We start from the raw sequence: 13,700 nt of genomic DNA, 5'->3' as shown, positions 1-13,700 counted from the left end.
TCCTTATGTCCCAAGTCTTTCTGGTGTTCTAGATCCTCCCAGTGTCCTAGGTCCTCCCCATGTTCCCCCTGTGCCCTGTGTTACCCCGTCCCATGTCCTCCCTGTGCCCATGTCTGCCTGATGTCCTAAGTCCTCCTATGCCCATGTTTTCCATATGCCCTGGGTTCTCTTCACATCCATCCAGTCTCCTGGAAACTCCCATGTCCTTTTGGGTCTTGTGTGTCCCCTCTGTCTCCTGTCCTCTCCTCATTCTAAGACCATCCCCCTCTCCTGAGCATACCACTGGGGGGCAGAAGCACCCGTGCAGGGGGTGAGGCTGGGCCCAGGAGGGTGCAGTGGTAGAGGCGCACATCCAGCTGGTAGTGGGTGCCAGGTGTGAGTCCGGTCAGGAGGGTGGTTCGGGCCTGGGGGGATGAGACGTTCTCCCGCCGCTCCTGTCCCCGTGTCCCGTCCCACAGGCGCAGCAGGAAACCATCGCCCACCAGTGGCCCAGGCACCGAGGGTAAGGACCAGCTCACTCGCAACCGGTCAGGACCCTCCACATGCCAGCCCTCCAGCCACGGCTGCAACAAGGGCTCTGGGGCCAGAGGTCAGGGGTCAGAACTTGTCTAGGGGGTCCTTGGGGCTGGACAGGACAGTGATCCCCAGGGGAAAGGGTGGGATAACCTCCAATGAGAAAGGCAGGGTCCCCTGGGGTAGATAAGACTTGACAACCCCTGAGTGCACAGGACAGTAACCCCTGGGGTACAGGAAGAGATAACTCTTGGCCTCTCACCAGGACAGTCTGTAGTCATGAGGGTGGGAGGTCCCCAGGCCCCCTCCCCTCCTTCCCCTGGCCGGCTCAGCTGTACACGGACACTGTATCCTGTCTTCGGCCTCAGGTTCATTAACGTCACATTCTCACTTGGGTCCACTGGGGGTGGGGTACACAGCATACATCATTCAGTCCCAGCTCCTTCCAGAAGCTGCTCTTCTCCCTTCAGCTCCTCTCTTCCCCTTGTACCACTCTTCCTCCCCCTCCATTCCCCCCTTCTCCTCTTATTATTACCCAACCCCTGTCCTGCCCCAGCACCCCCTCCTGCCCCAGCTCTTTCCCCACTCACCCACGATGGCGGACCAGGCCATGGTCCTGGGGCTGTCCTGGGGCCGGTAGTGCAGGCGGACAGAGGCAATGGGTCCATCTCCAGAGAAGGAGACCAGTGGGGACACCACAAGCTGGCGACTCTGCTTGGCCAGGAGCCTAGGAGCAGTCAGGGGCACCGGGGGCACTGCCAGGAGACTCAGGGTAAGGCATGGCCCAGAAAGCCAACTTCACCCTTAGAAACGAGGGGACTCTGTGTTTTGGCCAACAAAAATATTTGGGATCTCAGTTTGGATCTGGGGACCCTCTGGGCTGGGCAAAGACCAAGTTCAAGAGATGACCAGAGTGGCCAGGGCCCAAAGAGGATAGAATTCTGTCCCCTGGGCAACTTGGGGCATAAGGATATGGCACTCTGATTTACGTTTAAATGCATTATCAAATTTACTCTTTGAGAAAAAAATGGCGTAGATGATAGAGGCTCTGTTCATCCCTTTTGTGACCAAATCAGAATTGTGATGGAAACAAGGAGCAAACAGCAAGAAAAATCACCTAGGATCTAGATGAACAAGCCCTACAACTAGGAAGAGAAATAAGAAATTACCCTGCAACAGGACAAGGTAGGACAGGGAGTGGACACAAGGCTGCCTGGTCTAGAGCGGCTTAGTGGGACAGAGGTCATGGCAGTGGCAGAAGCCTCTTAAAGGGGCCGTGTCTGCGAGCGGACTTTCGCGGTGACGGACCTGCTCGCTCTGAGCACCAGTAGTGGGTCAGCTGCATACCAGGGACTTACGGGGGATACTGAGTTGTCGGAGTGAGGGCCAGAGGCAAGACTCACTCTACAGAAGTGCCAGTGGTATCCACTGTTCCTCTGTTGAGCCCTCCCCCCTCCCGGTGTGAGGACTAAGTGCCGCCATAGCTGAGACGTCATCAAATTGGATAACAGAGGTTGCTCCACCCAGAGGATTCTCTGAAACCCTGCCTCCCCCAACTCCCAGCCCCAGCAAGCCACATCTAGGTGTATCCTCAGCCAGTTTGGTGCCCCTTGCTGAGCAGCGCCTAGACTCACACTGGTGGCAGCTAGCCTCGGTTTCTGATGTGGTTTCTTGAGGCAACTATAAGCATAGCATCTATGAGTTGCTTGCTGAATCTTAACAGGTGGCCCTAGAGGGCCACAGGCTGGGGCTAAATTTGGCCTGCAGCTGAATCCCTTTCAGGACTGTGCCACTGGACACCTACTATGCAAAACCATGCTAAAAAGACTGGGAGATTTAGGAGCTTTGCTTAGTACCTAGAAACAGATACACAAAGGCAGCCAAAATAGGAAGACAAAGAAGCAGAAACCATATGAGAGAACAGAACAGAGATCCAGAAATAATGGAGTCAAGCAATCTAACAGATGCAGAGTTCAAAACACTGGTTATAAAGATGCTCAATGAAATTAGGGGAAGTGTAGAAGAATTCAGTGAGAACTTTAACAAAGAGATAAAAAAACATAAAAATGGAAATTATAAAAGAGAACCAGTCTGAAATGAAGAACACATTATCTGTGATGGAAAGTATATTAAATGGAATTAATAGAGTGAATAAAGAAGAGGATTGATTGACCTATATAGAGGATGGGGAAGCCAATCAGAATGGTAAGAAAAAAGAAGTCAAGACTATAATAATAATAATTTAAGGAGCCTATGGGACACTATTAAATGTAAAAATATATAGGGGTACTTGAAGAAAAACAAGACATTGAAGAGTTATTTGAAGAAATAATGATGGAAAACTTCCCTAACCTGGTGAAGGAAATAGACATAACACCCCAGGAAGCTCAGAGAGTCTCAAAAACTAGGAACCCAAAGAGGCCCACACCAAGACACATCATAATTAAAATGCCAAAGGTTAAGTATAAAGAATCTTAAAAGCAGAAGAGAAAAGCAGTTAGTTAACTAAAAGGAAGCACCCATAAGACTGGCAGCTGATTTCACAAAAGAAACTATGCAGGACAGAATGGCTTGACACAAAATATTCAAAGTGATGAAAACCCAGGATCTACAACCACTAATACTTTATTCAGCAAAGCTATCATTTAGAGTCAAAGGACAGATAAAGAGCTTCCCAGACAAAAATAAGCTGAGGGAATTTATCAACACCAAGCCAGGATTACAGGAAATGTTGGAGGGACTTCTTTAAGAAGAAAAAACTTGTATCAAAAACAGGAATAAAGAATGGTAATAACTACATTCCTATCAACAAGTACCGCAAATGGAAAAGAATTAAGTGCTCTAACCAAAAGACAGAGTGGCTGAATGGATAAGAAAACAAAACCCCTACATATGTTGCCTACAAGAGACTCACTTCAGATTAAAAGACACACACAGACTAAAAGGAAGGGGATAAAAAAAGATATTGCTTTGATGGACCCAGAGGGTGTTGCACTGAATGAAATGGGTCAGATAAAGAAAGACAAATATTATATGATTTCATGTACACGTGGAATCTAAGGAACAAAATAAACAATAAGAAAAGTGGAAATAAACTCATAGATACAGAGAACATTTTGAGGGCTACTAGATGGGAGCGGGGTTGGGGGATGGCAAAAAAGGTAAAGGGATTATAAGGTACAAATGGATAGTTGCAGAATAGACATGGAGATGTAGAGTGTAGCATGGGGAAGATGGTTAATAATGTAATAAATATGTAAGGGGGAAGAGGGGTACTAGATTTAGTGGGGTGATTGCTTTGTGAGTTATGTGGATCTCTGATCACTATGCTATACAACTGAAACTGGTATATTATTGTATGCCAACTATAACTGAAAAAAACTCATCGAATTGTACAATGTAAATACAAGCAACTAATTGTCTATTATATTTCAATAAAGCTGGGGAAGAAATTGAGGAAAAAAAAATTTACTCTTCAACGGCAACCCTATCCAGTGAGCGCTGATATCCTCATTTTGCAGAGAATAACAAGCTATGAGGGACTAAGTAACTTGCTTAAGGTGATGGAGCTAGGAATTTGTAGAGTGAAAATTAGAATCCAAGTTGTCTGGGTCCAAAGCCTAGGGAGAGTGAGAAGAGAGAGGCTGGAGGCGGAGCTCCGGGGCCACGCTAATATTTCCTGGTGGTGGAGGGGGCTGCTGAGTGGCAGGAGGGGGAAGAGTGAGAAAGAGGAAATGAGAGAGAGGTCTGGGCGTATGTGGGGAGGAGGGAGTGCCAGGAGCAGAGGGAAAGAGGAACCAAGAAGTGGCAGGGGGTATGAATGGCCAAGGCTTATGGTGCTGGAGAAGGTGAAGGGACACCTGGGCCTGGGTGGGCATGCTCTGCTCTGAACAATCTCAGGCACTGGCAGCTCCCTCCTCATTCACCTATGCAGCACCTCTGTAAAGGCGAGCAGGTGGCCCTCTGAGCTCTGCAGCCCCATGTGTTCTCGTCTGGCACTGAGTAGCCCGTGGTATGACCCAGAGGGGGAGAAGCATCCCAGAGGCAGAGTTAAAGGCCACCGTGTGTCTCTGTATGGAGGTGGAGAAGGCAAGCAGGGCCAGGAGGGAAGCTGGGTGAGGACAGAGGGTGTCCCATTTCTGGGGCACGGGATGTCCTGTCCAGATGGGACTGAGAAGTGCTCCTACCCTGACAATGCCCAGCCCAAACTCTGGTTAACCACATGCCTTCTTCTTTGCCTGGTGCTGGGCCATGACCTCAGATGCCCTTGACCTTCCTGCTATGATGCTCAGTCTGGGCAGCATTGGCTGGTCCCCACTCTGCCTGCTGCTGTCCATCCTCCATGGCCCTAGGACATCACTGACCTTTGACGTTGACCCTGAAGCGCCGGCTGTCTTGACCACCAGACGTAGACACGCGGCATTCCCAGAGCCCACTGTCCCCAAGAGTCAAGCGTGGCACCTCGAACTCGGCTGTAGTCCTATCTGGCTCCACAATGGCCTTGGTGGACTAAGAGAGAGAGGGGAAGGGGACAAACCACAGACAATGTACATCTGTGTGGCAGATACACTCCCGTCTGGACTGACGAGGGGACAGAGGCCCGGAGGCAGCCCCTCAACAATTGGCCTGGCTACATTAGAGCTGTGGTCAGGCCAGTGCGTAGATCTTGCAGAGAGCCTTGAAGGGCCAGGGGTCTGAGGGACCAACTGGGAAGCTGGCGATGGGGGGCCCTGCTTGGGGTCACGGGCTGACCAGCAGGACTGTGCCGTCTGGCTTGCGGAGCTCCATGCTTCCCCGCACTGGGAAGGGGTTCCCTGCGGCTGCACAGTTGATCCGGGGCATTGTCTCCAAGTTGAACTCCAGTTCTGAGGCTACGTCCAGGATCTGGGGGATCCGGTCTGGGGAGAGAAAGGACACTCGTCCTGGAGCCACAGGGGCAGTCATGTGACCACCAAAGTGTCCTTTGTCCTGTGTCATTCATCTTGGTGGAGGCACCGCCATCTGACCAGTCACTCAAGCCTGAATGCCAGCAAAGCCCTGCGTGAGTCCTCTAAGGCCCTCGTGCCCCACTTCTGATTAGCTACAGAGTCTACCTCCTGACTCTTTACCTCCTAAGACCTTTTCATACTGAAACCAGTGCCATCACTAGCCTCAGCCTCATGGCCAGGACACCGGTTCAGGCCTCATTCGTTTCTGGGTCCTGCCACGGCTCATCCAGGATCTCCATTCCACTCTCCACCCAGCAGCTGGAGTTTTTTCTCATACGTAAATCTGACCGCTTTGTGCCTCTTCAACAATTCCTTCCTGCCCCTACCATATTAAGTGCAAACCATCTGTGCTGCCATTCGAAGTCCCCAAGATTTGACCTCTCCTGACCACTCCCCAGCCTCTCTTTATTCCACTGTCCTGGTACCCGAGCCTTCGCCCATGCTCTTTCCCCATCCACCTCTCTCTTGTTCTTCATATCCCATCTCAGATCTCGCCTTTTCCCAGAAGCTCTCTCTGACCCTCTCAGACTGGTCAGGGCCTCCTCTGGGCTCCCACCCACTCTGGGCTGCTGCTCATCTCTCTGTGGATGGTGTGGGCTGAGTGGTGAGAATTCCTTTCAGACCATGAACTCCCTGGGGCAGGATTTAGAGCATTAACAGAGTGATGGTGAGGGCTGGCTTGTCTTGAGGGATCTGAGACCCTTGTGTTCATACCTGACTTCTCACAGTGCACTCCATGCCACCCAGAGGGGCAGACACAGCCACTGAAGCGGTCACAAGTGCCACCATTCTGACACTGGCACTGGAGGCGGCAATCAGCCCCAAAATGACCAGGGGCACAGGCTGAGAACAGAGTGGGCATAGTTAGAGGGGCGCAGGTCAGAGGGCAATGAGGGCAGAGCTGGGGCCTGGATGACAACGGGTTGGGTGGAGAGGGCACTGGTTAGGTGAGCAGGGTGCTGTGGAGGGCTTGGTGTGCAAGTCAGGGTCAGAATAAGGGTTCGGGTCGACCTTGGGCTGGCTCTCTGGGTCAGGTACCGTGGAGGGCAGGTTAATGCGTACCTTCTTGGCACTGGCTTCCTCTCCAGCCAGACCCACAAGAACAACCATAGGGATCTGGGAGGCAGAAGGTGAGGCCCCAGCAGCCTGACGTGCCTGGGCACTGCTCCTGGCAGCTCTGCCCAAAACGGCCCTCTCTGCAGGCTGGAAAGAAGGTATGTGGGGCTAGGGGCCTCTGTCAGGCCCCAGGGTCAGGGACCTACTTGGCATTCTCACCCTCCGAGCTCTATCCCATGGTTAAAGGGTCCTCCCTCAGCCGGGCATCCTCTCCTGCCTAGGTCCTGGCTCCCCCTTCTCCTTACCCTGCTCGCAGCGGGTACCAGTGAATCCAGGGGGGCATACACACTCGCCATCCTGGTCATGGCAGACACCTCCATGCAGGCAGCCTGGGCATTCCTTGGTACAGCTTGGTCCCCAGCGTCCTGCCCCACAGCCTGGAGGAATGTGCTTTTAGCAGCTGACCCTCACCCACCTGACCACTGCTGCTAAGGATTGGGGCAGCCCTGGGGACCCAGGGATCTAGGAGAGCCACAGGAAGTACCCACAGGGCTCCCAGCCTCCCACACCACCCGCCACTGCTGCTCTCTGTCCCTAACCCCGCACGATGAGCCGAAAGAAGGCACTGCCCAGGGGGCTGGTTTCCAGGTAGGTGGCACTGTAGATGCCACTTGATGATGGTTGCACGTTTGGGAGCTGCAGTAGGAACCGCCCATCTTGGGCTTCATGCCAGTCCAGGGTATAGAAGTAGGATCCTGGGGGCATAAGAGGATCAAGGGCCTCAGCACCATGTGGGAACTGGTGTCCCCTCTCTCTGGTACCTTCCCCCAGATCCAATCACAATGCGTGGCACACATTGATGTGACCTAGGCAGAAGTGAGCAGAGGGAGGGGACACCAGTTCCCACATGGTGCTTCCCACTCACTTCTGCCTAGGTCACATCAATGTGTGCCACGCATTGTGATTGGATCTGGGGGAAGGTACCAGGGAGCGTTTGTACCCAAGTCAGAAAGCTGGGAAACATCCTCTCTCCATGCTCCAGCAGCCGCTCAGTAAGTCACCGGTCCTGCTCAGTCTGTCTCCTCTCATCTCCTGAAGTGTCCTCTTCTCTCCATGCCCACTGCCACTTGCCTTGGTGGTACCCACCTCCCACAGCCTTCTAAGTGGTCAGTCTCTCTGCTTCCAGTCTCCCCTTTCTCATCCACTCTCCACTCAGCAGCCACTGTGTTTTCTCTGCAACAGACTCTTCAATAGTTCTCCACTGCCCTCATGACCACATCCAACTCCTGAGCGCATCATTTTCGCCAGTTCGGCCACTGCCTAGCCCTACAGCCCTATACCTCTCCACATCCTGTCTGACTCCTAACATTCTTGAATTCCTGAATTGCTGGTTTCTCTTCTAGAAACACCAGGGTACTTCAGAGCTTCCTGCCTTTTCTCTCTCTCCTTTGACTAATTCCCACACCTCTTTCTGGGCTCAGTTCAGGTGTCATCTGCTCGGGGATTTCTCCAAGGAGACCCTCCCTCCAGGACTTGCAGGCCCTAATAGTACATGAGTGTCTTTGTCCCTGCCCCTGTCCCACCCTCTCCTTGCCTCTTTGCTCAGGACTTCACAGACTCTAGGGAGCCCAGGTCTACCTGACTATCCACATCTCTGGGCAGTTCAGAGGGCCTGGAGCTCAGGAGGCAACCCCTTGGCCCAAGGGAAGTGTCTTCCTCCTCCAGGAGCCCAGGGATGCAAGAGGCAGCCAAAAGGCTGTGAGTCTCAGGGCTGAGGCAGGAGTCTTTGGGGCCACAGAGGAAAACAGCTTCCTCCCATGGGGTGACCAAGCTCCCCAGATTTGGCAAGGCCCCAGCACACATCTGGACAGATTTCCAGAAGAGGCTAGACTTCCCCTACCCGTGCTGGGACTTTGTTAACAGTTCTCTTCTTCCCCATGGGGATCGTTGCTCCCCACTATGTGAACTATGTGACAGCACCTGCTAGCTCTCAGGGGAGAGTCAAAGATGAGGGTTTAACATAGTGCTGATTTGGGGGTGACAGGGAAGGAGGTAGCTGATCACAAAGCTGCTGGTCCTCTGGGTGCATCTCAGCTCAGAGCTAGAGATGGATGCAGGTGCATCCCATGGACCTGGTCCAGAACGGTGGGGACCCTGGAGGTTAGCCAGGGTGGGTAACAGGTGTATGGGAGTGACAGGTGTGTTAGGGGCCAAAGCTGAGGATGCCAAGGGCCATGGAGGTATTGAGTGTCAGATCTATGGGTTCACTTGCCCAGCCAGCTAGGATGCCCCTCTCACCGTTGCTCTTCCAGATCACATCTGTCTGCTTCTCCTTGCGCACACGTGCGGAAAGCACAGCCGTGTCGCCTTTGTTCACTGTGTGTGTAACCTTGTCCGGGATAAGGTGGGCTGCGGGGTGGACGAAGGGTGGGGTCAGAGGTTAACGGCAGCCCTTATTCTCCCTCCTGACCCGTGGGCCAGACTCACCTCCAGGGCTGTTGTGCACGTAGAGAACGCGCGTGCGCCGCGCCCCTGCGCCGCCCACGCAGGAGAAGACACCCACCAGGTCCGAGGGCTTGGAGAATCCGCTCAGCGTAATGCGCTGCGAGCCGTTACGGGTCAGCTGCGGGGGCAGCCAGGGCCGGGGCGTGCGCACGATGCGGTCGTCCTTCTCCAGCAGCAGGGCGGTGCCCCAGGCGTCTGCGCCCCTGCCGGTGCTCGCCTCGCCAGACACGCAGGTCAGGAAGAACCTCTGCGGCTCCGTGCGGCGCAGGTCGGCCAGCAGCGTCAGGTCCACCGCTGCGCCTGGCATAGAACAGCAGTCCTTGGATCTGACGGGGTCCCCGAGCTTCCTCCTCCTTTCCCTCCTCTTCCCCCCCATCTCCAGGCTCTGCCCTTGGCAGGTATTTCCGTCCTCCTCCCTTCTCGTCCCTTTCCCCTTCCCGGTGCATTGGCCCCTTTCCCTCAAACCTCTTCATCCTAAAAGAGCAAAAACAAAAACAAAGTCCCCTTCTCTGGCCTCACCCCCTCCCTTCTCCTGCCAGATGGCTTCCCTTTGCAGCCCAGCTTTGGAAAGAATGATCTATGCTCCCTGTCTCCGTTTCCTTTTTATTCCCCACCAGTCCGGTTTCCCTGACCTGTCTTTCAAACTGCTCTGCCAAGGGAAGCCACTCTCCCTGGCCCCCATCCCGAGGGAATAGGCTGGGAGGGCCACAGAGAATAGAGTGCCTTGGAAGGACCCCTCCCTGTCACTTAAGACATTTAGACATGTTTGCTGTGCTTGGGATTTAAGGCGGGAGAGGCTGGGTTCTGCAGCCAGGTGGTTGAGGCACGGAAAGGAAGACAGCTCTGCGTCCAGTGAAAGGCCAGAGACAGAGAGCGCAAGCCTTGAGGTCTCTTCTTTGTTTTCCTAAGAGCTCCCAGCCTTGGCCTTGCTGGAACACAGACATGGAAACGTCAGTCAAATGCAGGGCACCACAGAGGATGCAGGGGAGCACAGAGGATGGGTCCCTGACCCATAAGGGGGTGCTGCAGGGGATAAAGAGATGCCTTCTGAGAGATAAAGAACCCCCTGGAAGGTCTTAAAGCTGAACAGGACATAGAGGGATGAGGAGAATGAGGTTGGACAGAGGTAGGAAAGGGCATTCTTCGCAAAGGGCACAGCCTGACTTAAGAAGTGGAATGAAAAATATTATGAATATAAAAATATTCCGTGTGGCTGGGGCATACAGTGTGAGGCAGAAGAGTGGTGAGAGAACTAGAGCCGGAGTCCAGGCCCTACTGTGCTGAGCCCTTCCAGACTCTTCAGCCCCGTGATCCCTCGCCCTTCTGAGCCCCCCCTTCTCTGTCCCTGCCTGTTAGCTGTCAAATAATTAGTTTAAATGTCTCTTAGCTTATCAATTAATATTCTTTGAAAGTTTACCATGAGTCAGTGAAGCTAGCATTTGCTGACCACCTGCCATTTGCCAAGCACCTGATTTCCAAGGGATCCTCACACCCTTCAGTAAAGTTGCTGTCTTTCCATACAGAGGAGGGTAATCATTATTCTACAGGCTTCTCTGAGAGAGCTCATCCACTCCCTTGGCTTTAACTATCAACTCTGAGTCAATAACCCTAGGATACCTTCTCAGCTTGGGTCTGCTTGTCCATCAGCTTTCCCCAAACCCGCTGCTTTCCAGTGCTCCCTGACTCAATGGAGGGTCGAATTTCGGAGTCATCTTGTACTCCTACCGTCACAATAATTAATGTTTATTGGAGGTCAATTGTATGCCAGGCACTTTACTCATGTTTCTTTTTATCATCCTAACTATCTGGCAAGGTGGGTGTTATTACCCTGATTTTATAGCCAGGGAAGGAAGGCTCAGAGAAATAGCTTGCCCAAGGGCATACAATTAGTAACCGGCAGAGCCAGGTTGTCTGACTCTAAAGTCCACACTTTTAAGCATTATGTTGGCTGCCCTAATCCGTCACAAAATTCTGTAAGTTCTGTTTCCTCAAAGCCTCTTGACTTTATCCCCATCTCCAAGCCCGCCCTTGCCTAGTCCTCACTCCTTACTCACCTCGACCATCCCTGCATCACACCCCTCCTTCCTCACCTCATCCTCCAAAGCGATCCATCTAAGACCTTGTGACTCTCAAGTCTACAACTTCTCATGGCTCCCCGTTGCCCTCAGAATAAAATGCATGCTCTCGAGCCCCTGCTGCTCACAGCTGTCCTTCCTGCTGCGTTCCCTCCGATGCGCTTCCCTGCCTCTGAGATTTTCATCTATTTCTGGATGCCTGGAATGAAGACCACTGCTCTTAGAGAACCCCCTTCTCACATACTGCCTGAGGTGGGGTAAGCTGACTCCTCCTCAGTACTCCTCTGGAGCTCCTGTGCCTGTGTGGTTAGGCCTCACCCTGTGTCCTGTATCCTCCACTAGACTATGAATCACTCAAAGGCAGCTACTGTGTTTTAATCTTCTTTGGCCAGCACACTGAAGGAATCAGCTACCACTTACCTAGAAGCCCTTACCAAGTGCCGGGCATTGTGCCAAGCACTCTGTAAATTACCTCATTTAAACCTCATAACAGCCATAGGAGGTCAGCATCATTTAATTTCACTGTGCCGATCTGGAGGCTGCCTGCCTCTCAACTAATGGTCCACCACTTAGCACAGTTCCTGGAATATTGTTGGTTCTTGATAAATATTTGTCAAGTGAATAATTGAATGAATGCAACACACTGACCATATGAGCACCCACTGAAAACTTCACGGGGCCCATGGGTCCTGCTATTCCCCACTGATCTTAAGATCCAACACAATCAATAGCGGCTCTTCTGCCTTCCCCTCCTCCAAACCCAGGCTGCAGTGATTTCTAGCATTTGCTTAGGTTTTCCTGGCCCTGATCCGACTTTCTAGCTCATCAGGGAATGGATGAAAGTGATGGCAGTGATGATAGGGTTTACCCTCCTTGGAGGTTCGGTTGGGGCTTGGCTGGAGGGGAGACTTACCAGCATGAGAAGCCAGGAAGATGATGGGAAGCAGCAAAGGGGGTCCCAGCCAGACCATACTCCAGAGGCTGACCAGGCCAGCCAGGACAAGGTAGGCCCACAGTCAGTGACTCTGGGTCTGGCTGCTCAGCCTGTAGTAGTCAGTGTATGTTGGTGCTGGGGAGGAAGAGGAAATGAGGTGGCTTGGGTGGGAGGGGTGGCAGGGGAGAGAGGTGGGAAGGACTTATCCTGCTTCTGGGCCTCTAGGCTCCCCAGTGTGATTCCCAAAAGACTGGGAATTTGTTTGACTTCAAAGACCCTGGAATGGGGTCAAGAGTGATGGTGGGGAGGTTGTGGGAAGAACAGACCTGGGGCTTATTGGGCTGATTTTTCCATCCCCTCTTTTCCCTCTGTCCTGAGTCTTGCCAACACTCAGGAGACAGGAGACAGGAAAGGGAGGAAGCCACTGGCTTCCGCCTATTGAGGAGAGATGGGGGGAGGATATTGTTCTGGGGTCTCCCCTCCCCCTCAGCACATACACACAATATGACCCACATGATTCCTCGTGTGGTTCTCAGGACAGTTACATAGGTGTCCTAGAAAGCTGTTCACACATGTAACGAGGATCTGTGTGGGCCTGCGAATGTGCACGCTCAAAGGAACAAAAGAACTCACACTCAGTGCAAAAAAAGATCTTCCATTCCCAGTTCTATCTTGTGTAATTCTCTCTCTCATTTAATGGCTGCAAAACCAAAGCGTGCTGTGCTTGAGGGCAGGCTGAGGTCATGGCAAAGCTGGGGCTCGAACTTCTGATTCGGTCGCTCCTCACAGGGAATGTGTTAAACAGACCCACGGAGTCTTGTATTTATAGTACTCAGCCAAAGCCACTAACAGAGGCTTCAGCTCTTTGTCTGCCTGATGTCATTCATTTTATAGCAAACCCTGCCTGTCCCTGGGTACTGGGGCAGCGGAACCCAGTGAGTGCAGCACGGAGTGCGCTCACTCTTGAGGGCTGACAACAGCTCATGGGCAGTCCCAGCCCTTTGGCAAAGTCTCCAAACCCCATGGTTCTTGCCTTTGCTGTGCCCCCTCATCTCTCACTGCCTTGGCACCAATGTTCCAACTGGTGCCACCAGTGACAGTTTCTAGAACGGATCATGATCTGCAGGTACGGAATGCCTGCAGGATGTGTGTGTGTGTGTCCGTCCTTGCAGGGAGCAGAGTGAGAAGTCTTGGAGCCATCAGATGTCTGGAGCTTGCTGGCGAAGTCTGTGGCCCCTTTGGCCTGGAATGGATAGTTAGGGTGGGGATGAGACCTGGCGCCAGCTTAAGTGACTCGGGTTTGGAAGTCCAAGGCCTCCCTTTTGTGCTGAAATAGCTTCCCCAAGTCCGTTTCTGGGTGAAGGCTGGACTCTTCTTTGCACATGTCAGGCTCTAATTCATTGACCTGGGGAAGCTGGGTCCCCATAGCTTGGTTAAGCTGGTTTAGTCCTGGGGCTCTTCTGAAAATCCCTGAAAAGTCCAAGAGAGACTTTGACTCCTGGTATAGCACAAAAAAGGATCACTCTATAGGCCCTTAGACAACCCATTCCTAGGTCTGAGGCTTGGAAAATCTTTCTTCAGATAAGACTTGGGTGGGAGTGGGAATAAGGATGGGGGTGTGTGTGGTTG

General features: G+C 52.6%; 1 protein-coding gene across 1 annotated transcript in view; it reads right to left on the bottom strand.

The window, feature by feature from the left end:
• TIE1 (tyrosine kinase with immunoglobulin like and EGF like domains 1) overlaps window positions 1-12,213 on the bottom strand; it is a 22,031-nt gene extending 9,818 nt beyond the window's left edge. Inside the window, exons 1-12 of the mRNA XM_023534994.1 lie at window positions 12,051-12,213; window positions 9,045-9,362; window positions 8,856-8,966; window positions 7,157-7,312; window positions 6,863-6,994; window positions 6,564-6,704; window positions 6,216-6,344; window positions 5,266-5,411; window positions 4,878-5,022; window positions 1,104-1,268; window positions 776-913; window positions 281-577 (exon numbers count right to left, since the gene is read on the bottom strand). Coding sequence (XP_023390762.1) covers window positions 281-577; window positions 776-913; window positions 1,104-1,268; window positions 4,878-5,022; window positions 5,266-5,411; window positions 6,216-6,344; window positions 6,564-6,704; window positions 6,863-6,994; window positions 7,157-7,312; window positions 8,856-8,966; window positions 9,045-9,362; window positions 12,051-12,108 — 1,936 coding nt within the window. The 5' untranslated portion in view covers window positions 12,109-12,213. The remainder of the gene's footprint in view (window positions 1-280; window positions 578-775; window positions 914-1,103; window positions 1,269-4,877; window positions 5,023-5,265; window positions 5,412-6,215; window positions 6,345-6,563; window positions 6,705-6,862; window positions 6,995-7,156; window positions 7,313-8,855; window positions 8,967-9,044; window positions 9,363-12,050) is intronic.
• Window positions 12,214-13,700: the final 1,487 nt, after the last annotated feature.

Source organism: Pteropus vampyrus, unplaced genomic scaffold, assembly GCF_000151845.1.
Source record: "Pteropus vampyrus isolate Shadow unplaced genomic scaffold, Pvam_2.0 Scaffold135, whole genome shotgun sequence".
In the NCBI taxonomy this organism is placed as follows: Eukaryota; Metazoa; Chordata; class Mammalia; order Chiroptera; family Pteropodidae; genus Pteropus; species Pteropus vampyrus.
The sequence above is the reverse complement of the archived record's forward strand: the minus strand, read 5'-3'. Positions and strand labels throughout refer to the sequence as shown.